The sequence below is a fragment of the Echeneis naucrates genome, chromosome 20 (genome assembly GCF_900963305.1).
Source record: "Echeneis naucrates chromosome 20, fEcheNa1.1, whole genome shotgun sequence".
Classification (NCBI taxonomy): Eukaryota; Metazoa; Chordata; class Actinopteri; order Carangiformes; family Echeneidae; genus Echeneis; species Echeneis naucrates.
The window spans coordinates 13,728,755-13,740,855 of NC_042530.1; the positions used below are offsets into that span (position 1 = coordinate 13,728,755).

At 41.2% G+C, this 12,101-nt stretch overlaps 1 protein-coding gene across 1 annotated transcript; it reads left to right on the forward strand.

The window, feature by feature from the left end:
• Positions 1–384: 384 nt before the first annotated feature.
• hccsb (holocytochrome c synthase b) lies at positions 385–5,821 on the forward strand. The gene is made up of 8 exons (XM_029529234.1): positions 385–487; positions 1,391–1,505; positions 1,904–1,951; positions 2,704–2,837; positions 3,521–3,669; positions 3,916–4,035; positions 4,123–4,209; positions 4,556–5,821. Exons 2-8 carry the CDS (start codon positions 1,397–1,399, stop codon positions 4,752–4,754), a joined length of 846 nt encoding a protein of 281 aa, XP_029385094.1. The 5' UTR covers positions 385–487; positions 1,391–1,396; the 3' UTR covers positions 4,755–5,821.
• The last annotated feature ends 6,280 nt before the right edge of the window (positions 5,822–12,101 follow it).

The following is a 12,101-nucleotide window of genomic DNA, read 5'->3' on the forward strand; positions in this document are numbered from 1 at the left end:
TGCTCTTTTAAGTTTTGCAACTTTTGGGAAGGGAAAATAATAGGAAATGTAAGTTAATTTAAACATTCAAAATACATGCATTCCATTTTGACGTGGTCATTAGCTGTCTGCCATCTAGAAATACAGATAATATCAGCATTTATGGTTTTAATGTAGCTGACCAATTAAATTTTTGGATCAGATTACAGAGATATTTGTACAGAATGGAATAGATTTACATAATCTATAAGTCACAGAGAACAGTATAACATATCATCTTCCTTTTTATATATATATTTATTTTGAAAAATAGGCAAACAGTGTCACGTGATCCGTCATAACCAGATGTGTATGTTTACGTCCGCAGACGTGATGACGTTTTCATTTTACGTAACGCACATGACGTAAACGCACGGTTGTGCAACTGCTTCTGGGTAACACATCGGAACGTCCTGCACGCTGACATTGAGATAGTGAGTTGAGAGGAGAAGCTCTGACTCTCCCACAGGTGAGTCTTTTCCCGTCGTGCTAAGATATTTTTACACGATTTTGTTTTTCAGTCTGTGCCACGTCTCGTTTGAATGGCCGGGAATGAAAAAAGGCGCCATGGTAGTTTTATTGTTGTGTTAAATAGCGTCGGAGTTAAAAGGCGAATTGGCCGGTCGTTAGCATAGCCACTTGTTTAGCACCATGGGTTTAGTTAAAGGGAAGGAAGAGCCCGGCATTCACACCGTTTCGTTTCCTTTCATTGTGTTTATTACATTGAAATACTGAATCAGTCGGAGGTATCGGGGGAGTCCAGAGGTCTGAAACCAGCGATGTAAAGTCAGTCAGCCGTGGCTGAGCTGAACCTGAGATGCTAACGTTAGCCGGGAGGTTAATCAAGGATAACTTGTGGCAGGAAAGAGTCAGTCAGTATTTGCGGCCCTACGGCTCTTTAGCCTTCATATTTTAGGTTCATAGCAACCATAAGAACTCACTGTGGAAATGAATGGTTTTCCTTGCTCATTCACCATACCTTCAGCTACACTCCAGCTCATTTGTGCAATCTCATATGGCTCTTAAACGTTGTTCCTGCACTGCTGTGTGGTTTTTGAAGCACCTTGCTTTGGAAACGAACTTTTGCCCTGCAAAAGCAGTGCTGATAAAATAAAATATGCCTGGTTGTCCCCAATACATTCGTCCATTGAGTAGTTATTTACATGAGCTGGCCATTGTTTAGTGTTTTTATGTATTGTTGTGCTATTTATGATGCTTGGTGTCATTAGTTCAAACAGGCAGACCAAGTTATCGGATTGGAATAAATCAGATTCTGATCACAGATACTGATGCTAGCTCGTTTCCTACCACTGCATCTGACATGATCTACTGACTGTTTTCAATGATTGTCATTTGGTTTGACCCACACCAGGGCAGAATGGGAGACTCCGTGTCCACACCTGCTGCACCCACAGTAAGGGCAGAAGCCACAATGGTTGCCCCTCCTCAGGGCTGCCCCATGCACCAAGAAGCTAAACCTACCCCAGGTTAGTGCTGTGGGATGGCCGTGAAAGTGTTTATGTTTCAGCTCTGTCTGTGAGATTACTTAAAAAGCACCCAAGTATACTCAGTGGAGGTACAGAGTATTCCAAAAACCCATTCAATCCATGTAGTGTTGGTTTTGCTAAAGGGTCAAATACAAGAATTTTAATCCACAAGGAGATTTTATGACTAAGTGTTTGCTCTGTTTTTGTTGGATTTGTTGAACCCTAACCCTAACCCTAACCCTAACCCTGAATTTTGTGGTTTTGCTTCCTTCATGGAGCTATGCTCAGTGTCATTACTTACTGACTTACTTACTTTGTACCTTACTGTACCATGTTTATAATTATCAGTTGCTGCTTTACCCCATTGTAATTACTTTCTCTGTATGTATGTTTCACAGTGTCTCCACCCAGAGAGTGCCCTATGCATCAGACTCAGCCTGTAAAGGGTAGGTGGGTTTAGTGGAAATGCCATGTTGGGTAATAGCGTGACATGACTGTTCTGAAAAAACTATCTATCAGACTATCTACCAACTATGCAAAGCAGATGCAGCCTTTCCCAATGCAATTCGACAAACAGCTTTTTTGCAGAGTTTTTGCATTCACATTGAGTGTTTGAGCAAAGCTTGAGCAAATAAAGTATGGCTCTTCAAAAATCCAATCTGTCAGAGATGTGGCTGTTTTCGTATGGACAGTTTCAGTATAATTTGAGGATAATACAAATATACCATTCATTCAATTTCAAATACGCTGCAAAAAAATTTCCCACGGGCCACCCATTCGCTAATGAGAAGTTAAGGTGCGGCTATCTAGCAATTCTACTCCAGCGCCGCAGGGATATATAGAATTGTGTTCATTAGTTGAGAAAAATTCTTAGAAATATTGTACATTAATGACCAAATAAACACACACGGCCATGACATGTTTATTCTTTTTCATTTTAAGAACCTCAATGTTAGGAAAATAAAATATAGCTTAAAGAGGACAATTGTTTAGAGCTCCTCCAAGTGCTCCCATAATTTGAACCATGCATAAAACTTTCAGCTGCTGTATTTAATTTTGTGATGGTTGATAGGGACACTGCTCCATGCTGTATCCTTATGATGGCACAGCAAGTAAATTTAGATTGAATTGCTGTGAAAATGATTGACAGATAAAAGCCGGGACTGTGCGTCAATTTGATATTCCTGTCTCCTTCAAGCATCTCCTCCATCAGAGTGTCCAATGCACCAAACAGAGGCAGGTCCAGCCCACCAAGATCGGGCCTATGAGTTTGTGGAGTGTCCCATGAAAGCTGCAGCAGGAATGAAGAGTGACATTGACCCAGCCAACATGGTAACTTTATCACTTTATTGCAAAAAAAGAGAGAGGGAGAGTGTGTTCCTTTTAGGTTGAGAACAGAGCAAGAGGATGGAAGCCAAGCAGGAACAATTTTCTTTTTGACTCAAGCACCATTTAGTGGTCAAAATGGTGCTTTTGAAGAAACATTGTTTAATAACAACAAAATAATTGTCCCTGTCATTTTTTCAAGTAGAAATGCAAACCATTTCCTGGTTGCTGCTTTTGCAATGTGGCAGTTTGTATGTTTGCGTGTTAACATTAAATTGAACATCACATGCTTTCACTCTGAGCCCAACAGAAAAATATAATAGTCGTCACAGTAATGTCACTTTTAACATTTCATTTAAAGAATGACACTGTTGGTTGCAACCATAAAAGAAAGGCAAAGCAGTGACAAAGTGTTTGCAGCTGTAATAAGCCATCAAATAGCAGTTACAAGGCTGAAACAGCTATGATAAGTGTAAATGGCTCCAAAGATCATTTAGCATTAAATAGCTTCTCATCCTTTCATACTTTTAAAAAGTCCTGAGATTGTATTCTGACTGAATATGTTCCCTCCTGGATGATTTTCTTTTCAGATTTTTTTTCTCACATCAACACAACAATGACTCTGTTGTTGCTTTGACTGAACCGTGGAGTGTGTCATTGTTTGTCTTCCCTCCCTCCATGTAAAACAGATGCCTCCTCCGAACCAAACACCAGCTCCAGACCAGCCCTTCGACCTGTCAATATCCAGAGAAGAGTCAAACATTCCCCGTCATGGCACAGAGAAGAACTGGGTTTACCCGTCTGAACAGATGTTCTGGAACGCCATGTTGCGGAAGGGGTCTGTTCTTATTACAGTGATTTTACACTCAAGCAATCAACATTAACTTTGGAAAAATATGTTGTGTTAGCCTGCCCACTTTGATGCCCAGTCATAATTAATGAGCCTTGGCCATGCTAGCGAAATGGCAGCTTATTGACCCAGAATATGCCTGGCGTATGCTCAAGCACTGAAGAAGTCCAGTTGGTTGTTATGACTTCTTTACCTGGATTAAAAATCTGATCCACGTGTTGTCCTTTCTTGCAGGTGGCGCTGGCGTGATGATGACCTTGCTCCTGATGACATGACCAACATAATTAAAATCCACAACAAGAACAATGAGCAGGCCTGGCAGGAGATCCTGAAATGGGAGGCCCTGCATGCATCGTGAGTGTTGAAACAACATCTGCTCTTAATTTACTACACATGATCCACCAGTTATTTGAGTATTCTTTTTCCTGTCATTTCTTCCAGTGAATGTCCATGTGGGCCAACCTTGAAGAGGTTTGGTGGGAAGGCAAAAGAGTACTCGCCCAGGGCTCGCATCCGCCACTGGATGGGGTGAGCACTGGCACATCCACGCTAATTTTAGCTTGAAATATAGACTTTGAAATCAAGTTAAACTGGACATGCCAAGACTTGCTTTATATTTTCGACTATTTAGTTTCATCTTATCTTCCAAAAATATGAGACAAAACATGTCAGATCAGGTTAAAAAGTGGAAATTTTACATCATCAGTTAATTTTTTTTCTCCACCTATTGCTACCAAAAGCTCAGGCACTTCTAGTTCCCATTTCTAAACTGCAGGGTGCTGAATTACCCTGCCTTCACACAACATCTTCTGCGTTATCATCACTTTGGACATGCTCTGATCCTCCTTCTCTCTTCTCTCATCATTACCCTCAGCTACGAGCTGCCCTTTGATCGCCATGACTGGATCGTTGACCGCTGTGGGAAGGAGGTGCGTTATGTTATCGACTACTATGATGGCGAAATCAACAAAGACAACTACCAGTTCTCAATCCTGGATGTACGCCCCGCCTTTGACTCTTTAGATGCTGTCTGGGACCGCATGAAAGTGGCCTGGTGGCGCTGGACCTCCTAAAGGACTCTGACGTGCTAATAGGTCACTGTTTGAACTTCATACTCAAGACTGTGAATATGGCGTTCCACATCTCAGCTCTCTACATCTGTTGTGCTTAAAAAAAAAAAAACAAAACATGATCTTATAAGAAAACATGGCTCTCATAGCAAAACATCATTCAGTTAGTTGGTATGAAGCTTTTTCAGTCAATCATATTGATTTAAGTGTAAAATATAATTTCATACTTGCATGACAGTTATGACATCTTTCCAACAGCATATGCCTCTAACCTAGTGGAAGTGTTCACCATGTCACATGGAGCTGCAAACATCTGATCAGGTTTCAGTCTGCCAGAGTAACAGTGAGAATGGTTTAATATTGTCAGAGAAAATTCTCTGATATGGAGTCCTTTAACAGGCAGGAGAGTCACAAGACTTAGGCAAGGTGAAGTTGTGCAGCTGCTAAAATGACTAAAAACTGGGACTTTTTTTATTACATGTGTCTAATATTCAGATTCAACCTACAACTGTAAAACTGTAAGGGAGCTGCAGGGAACTGTAGCACAACGGGTCAGATTAAAAGCTGACATGACATCAATATACCAGACACAGAATCTGTAGACCAAGTGACACAGCCGTGAGTTGTGAGATGCATCACAAGTTTTTGTAACCTCCACGCAGGCTAAAGCATCCTCAGTGTTTGTCCTCACTTGACCTGCAGGCTGACTCATTGTAAGAAATGAGACCACTGTCACTTTAACGACCACAATGATGGGGAGATCCTTTGCTATATATATATATATATATATATATATATATATACTTCTGACTTCTTCAGCTGGCGATCAGGTGTAATAGATCACATTTACCCTGGTTTAAACTCACATTTGCCCTCTGCAGTTTTTTTGTTCCCCCCCCCCCCCCCCCCAAGATATCCCAGTGCTGACATTCACATTTTTATTTATTGTTTGAATGAGTGTAGATTTGTATGTGTCTTGTTCCCTTGAAGGGTTCTTCTATCTAAAAATGATTTTAATTGCTCTAGAGCTCTACAAATCTGTCAATAAAGCTGGTTCCCTTCTGCCTCTACATCATTTTTGTTGTCATTTTGACAACTGCAGTGTTTCAATGAACTACATCGTCAGAACTATGTAAAGAAATGAGCACTCAAATTTATGCAACAGGCCTCCCTTTGGCCGTGCCAAAATTAGCGAGGTCCAGAACTGAGGGCAGTAAAAGTTAGTCCTTCTTTTGGCTGTTAGGTGGCCAATCATGTCCTTCCAGCCCAAACCCATTTAGTTATGGAGCAGACTTAATCATATTGTTGGAAAAATGTCAGCACCATCTGCTGGACATTCAGCGAAATTGCAAGTTAAGAACTGGGATCGGAATACTGATTTCTTATTTAACCCAGTTTGTCTTGTTTGAGACCACATGGGTCACAGTAACTTTTCAGCCTTGACCAAGGAGCAACCAGATTGATGATCTGGGGCATCAAGTCATTTTCAGACAGCACAGCAACTCATTTGTACTGAAAGGCAAGACCATGCGGTGCTGTGTAGATCAAAGCAAAATGATTTAAATCTATCAGGCAATTGACAGCAGGGCAGTGCAGTGAAAATAAAAATGCATTGTGTTGAGTGTAGTTTTTGTTAAAAGCTTTGCTGTGATGGGTGAGGAGTTTGAGCCAGGATACAGCAATTGACAGCAGACCAGAAGTAGTGTAATGGAAAGCGTGGATGACATTTTCCAAATCCGTGTGACTGACAGAAGGGCCTGTTTTTTTTTAGTTTTTTTTTAGTTTTTTTTTTGCTGCACTATTTCAAAGGTGAACACCAGAGGGAGGTGTTTCACTATAGTTTTGATGCATAGACTTACGATTTGTTTGCCTTGTGTTTTTATTAAAACGCACCAAAATTCAACGGCAGTTTTCATGCAGCCTCCTGGGTGATCTCGGCGTGACTTCACAGGTCGAATTCTTCTCTCCCGTCACTCCCTGTATGGGCTAATGTGATGGAACCAGCAAGAAAAATGAAAAACTGGAGAAAATCCCCAACACAGAAATCAACTTCTAAAAATAGCCCACAAATATATGAAATATTACATCAAAGCTATGTGTCCCATTCAATTAACCGGTCATCACGCACATTATTTGATGAAACCTACAGTATATTTATTTATTGTATCTTTTTATTACCACATTCAGCCTTTTAATTTTTTTTCCTTGGATTACACCTGTGCATTTAGTCTGTGGTGTTCTTGAAATGATTTATTTTGCTCTAAAGATACTGTGTTGTGTGTATTTACCCCCAGTGGTTCAAGCAACTGATGGTGATGGTGATGTTTCCTTTGTCAAAACTACAATTCACGGGCGAATATTTGATGCGCTGTGTTACCTTCACAAAGGTATGGTACACAATGGTATCAGACACTGAGTAAAGACTAACACAAGCCCCTAAACACTGCTGCAAATCTTTAAAACAGAGTTCACTCTGGTGACCTTTGACCCTTAAAGAAGTGTGGACTAGTTACAAACCCCCTGCATTATGCTAACCAGTCCTGACCTTTGAGGGAGTGGTGTGCAGGGGCGAAGGGCTGTAACGGAGGAGGCTGCATCTGCTTGTTGGTCATGTTAGTTGTGTTGGCAGTGCAGATTAACTTTGGTGCCTATTGGTCAAGAATGTAACATTTCAAAAACGAGAAGGCATGTTCTCACAAGCTGTGCCTTTATCTGCCATCTTTCCATATTTTGATGTATCTTAGCAGCAACGTTTGGCATTGGGCCATTGTCCCTAAACATATATTGTTAATGTAATAGTTTTCTTCTCATGCCGACAGCTTCTCAGTGTTATTTATCAAACTGATTAATACCAAATGATTCTCCCATCAGCCTTTTGCCATACTAATTAGCAAATCTCAGCATTTAACTCAGTAATACCTCACAGACCTGTTTGTTAAGAAATAACAACAATCAAGCTGTACTTTAATTTCAGCCATATGACTCTCCTTCTTAAATTACATGACTCTTCACTCTACTTAATTCTAATGGCTTTATTGCTACTTCATGTGGCTCTTCTGTTGTTGTCCTAAAAACACTTTAAACTGGATCAGAAACTATAAGATGGAAACCAACTCAATGCTCTCAGCCCAAAGTGCGCTCATGGTTGCACTGAATTCCTGGTTAACTGTGGGTTATTCATGTAGGTGGATAGAGCGAGAGCTTGTAGCCCAGTGAGGGCGGTGAAAACAACATGTCTTGTGGCTGCCGCATTGTATTCTGCTCTATTACGGCTTTTGTCAGAGGAGAAGCAGGTCTCTCTTCCTCTCAAGTGATAGATTCCTCCTTGTGTGATTATTGAATGTCAGCACAGGAGGAGAACACTTCTCTTTCAGCTTAAACATGAGGTAAGAGGATGAGGGCAGGCACATAATATTTATAGTCCATGCAAAACGACATGACATCTGATTGGCTGTAATCGGCCAGTCATCCAAAGGAGAAAGAACAAAATAAAGGGCGCATTTCTCCTTTAAACACTTGACTGTGTGGGTCGACCACTGAGCCATGCCTATGTTGCCTGAAATAATGTGTGCATGTTGATTTCCCATGTGTTTTACAGAGGCCAGATAGCAGCACAGCACACAGCAGATGTCCAAACAGCCCCTGGCAGTCTTTGTGAAAGTCAGATATTTTATCATATCTTCTCTCCACATTCGCCATTTCCATACCAAAGACGGGCCTTTCTAGCACTCTTCCTGCCACCAGCCACCCTCTACCCCGCCATTACCCAGCCCTGTCCACATATCCAGGCGCAATCAATGTCAGGAATCATCTTGTTGAAGTGGGAGGCTGCTCTGTTCGTTGTTTTCCGTTGATGGGGTACGTGTGCCTGCGTATCCGTTAATCAGTTCGAACATGCAAACAGTCAGATGTCTCTGTGTGTTGGTGTTCAAGTGTCGGGGTGTCATTTCTCAAATGTTTCTGCTTGAGCTGTTATTCCAGCTCTGTATTGATTTGAAGCACACTGAAATGAAGAGGCCTGCATTTAGTTTCCGGTGAATTCCACTGATTTACGATTTGGAACGCGCTTGTTTAAAGTTTTGATAACAAATAGACCTTTTTTAACTTTCCGTTTCATTTGGTCGCCTGTCAGCAGCATCACATCCATTATGCTAATGTGTAGGTGTTGTGTTTGAATATCAGAAGCTTCACTTTCAACCAGTTCTAAACCACATTTACACCTTGGTTCTATTCAAACAACCGAGTTTAATGAAAAATGAGTGTGATTGTCTGAATGGAGACAGACTTGCAGAGCTGCTTCCATCCTGTAATCGAGACCTCTACATGCATCCAGCTCCGCCACTACGTCACCCGGCCGGATCTAAGTTCCTCAGTTACACCAAAATATCCTCTGCCTGTCGCTGTTAGCCTTCGACCGACCTCTGGGCACTGTGCTCACCCCTGGCTATGCCCCTGATAAGAACAAATCCAGTTCCACATGCTTCCAGCCATTCTCTTTGTCCTGCTTTTCCCCAACTCATGCCCCTTAAGTCTACATCTACAATTTCATCCACCAGACTTAGGTAAATTAGTCCATTTGGAAGTTTTGGAAATAGCACGATATCTTATCTAGCGCTAAAACAAACTTAGACTAGCTGTTGTTACAATTAGACATATTTTTCATACCTAGTCCGTTTTCAACCAGTACCAGCTGAATTAATCGGCCCAGTTTATTCAATCAGGATCCGATCCCACAGGAGCTGAATGTGTTGTGTGGGGAATTCATTTGGACTTTGGAAAAGACAGCCACACTGACTGCATTTGCACCAGAATTTTATTCTTTTTAAACTAACTTTATTCATTTTCATATTCAAGTGGATGATATATTATATATTCCTAATCACAAATAAAAAAAACAAACAAGACTGAAAGATAATAATCAGGTGATATGAAAGAAGTAGTAAGAGCTGAGACAGTATTAATTAAATTATATTTAGACATAGATTAGCTGTATGGAGACTCAACTTTTTATTAATGAGATTTTTTATCTGCTGTGAGAAAATTAAAGTTATCTATAGATGATGGTAATATAAATGATTGTTTGCTCTTTATGATAACAGGATTTGAAAGAAGCAAACAAATTTAAATGGATTCAGAGCTCAAACCATCAGACAAGGATTTCTACAACTTTTTGTTCATGCCACAAACATGAAATGGGCGTTCTGATGTCAGTCATGACGAAACTAAAAATGTGCATATTTTTGTTGTTCCCTCTGCAAAGGAAGATTTTATGTCCTGTGCTATAGGACATAAAATAGAAAGGACTGGAGCTACTTTCGTCATCAATTGGAGGAACAGCCCAAAGAAAAAATGAAGACTGCACCACAGCCTTGACTTTCACTCTGAGAGGACAGCCGGAAAACCAGCACGTTGACTGCAGCTTTTTGTGACACCCCCCCCCCCCCCCCCCCCCCCAACTTTCCTGCTGCAGCTACCTGCTCTCATTCACCATCCAGGCAAGGCCAAACTCATCTCATCCAAAGTGTTATTGCTGCATACACTCTGTATAGTTTGAAGCTAAGCGTGGAAAAACACTCATGTCAGTCTCCAGCTGGAGTGGAACGTTTTTTTTTTGCCACGAGGGATATCACTCTAGCTTCAGTAGGTTTAAAAAAAAAACAAAACAAAACAAAACACTGATGTGTCAACCAACTTCAAATGCTTTGGATAAAAGCGTGTGCCAGAAGAGTAAATGTAAAATGTAAATGGCTGCAAACACAATCATGCTGGCATCAGAGTAAAATCCAACAGCACAATTAAAGTTACATGCAGACCCTGCACACACAGCTTCACAGCTGATTAGATCTCTCCTAATGAGACAGAGGGTGTGTGTGTGTGTGTGTGTGTGTGTGTGTGTGTGTGCGCGCAGTGTGTTTTACAGTGCCCTGACCCTCTCAGTAGTTTTTATCATTCCTTAGTGAGGTGTGGTGACCTTGTATATCTCCAGCATAACTTTACCAGTGCAGAGGTCCAAGCAGCCAGGATGAGTGGAAGCTGGTATGTGGGTGCAAAGTCTTTAACAACATACTCAGTGGTCGACAAATGAACTAACTCCATAGTAGCTACACTTCTATTTTTATAAACATCCCGCAGCTTATGTTTACGGCCGCCATTCGCTGTGAAGTTACACCAACATGCTGCATTTTGTTATGTATTGAAACAGACCAAAAAAAAAAAATCATCTTCAACCACCTATCTGTTTCGGGGTCGCACGGAATGCTGGAGCCAATCCCAGCTCACACTGGGTGAGGGGCGGGGTACACCCTGGACAGGTCGCCAGTCCATCACAGGGCCAACACAAAGAGACAGACAGAGACCAACAACCACTCACACTCACACTCAGACCTACGGACAATTTAGAGTCACCAATTAACCCAAACATGATGTCTTTGGACAGTGGGAGGAAACCCACACAGACACGCGGAGAACATGCAAACTCATTGTAAACAGTGCTAACCACTATGCCGCCTAGTGCCCCTATTTGAATTCATGAATAAAATTAATTTATTTTTCACTCCATTTATTTTCCATTGATTTACCAAACAATTGGAGAAGAGTTAGCATGAAGTGTGAAGCTCAAAAAGATTAATTCAGTATCAACTAATCTATTTTATATTTTCTTCCCTCTGGAATGACTCCCTCAAGTTTTTAAGTCTGTGCGTCGTCAGACATTCATCTGTGTATTGTGGGTTTAACATGCAGGCGGTGGAAAAAAGGGGGCAATAAGCAAATAATCCAGTATATGTTAACATCTTTAAAACAACATCTCGGGGGACTGTGAGCAGTCAGGGAGTGGTGACGTTGACGTATTTGTAGCTGCTGGTCATCATTGGTCGTGATTCTTCACTCTGGTTGAGCCAGCGGTGGATGTGGCTACAAAGTCAGGGCCCCAGTTACAAATCAGAATGCAGAGGCAGGATCAGCCCGTTGAAAAAAAGATAGTGGTGAAACAATGGGATTGAGGTTGCTTGGCGTTATTAGTAGGAAGTAAGCGAGACATTTTGTTTGAGCCGTCCACACCAAACTTCAGGAGCAGGACACGGGATACTTCATCAGTATAGTCAGAATAATTGAAACCTCTGACACGTCAGGGCACAAGAAGAAAGGTCAAATGATCGGCAAAGTAATTAAGATTCATTCTGTGACCTCCCTGATAATATGTGTAAAATTTAGTGTTAACTCATTAAATAGCTTGGAAGACATTTCATTTAAAACCCACAAATGTCAATTCCACAGCTGCTGCTAAAGAAAAATGTCATTGGGATTTCATATCCTCGACTCATGAATGTTCTTATAAAGGTTTTGTGGGAA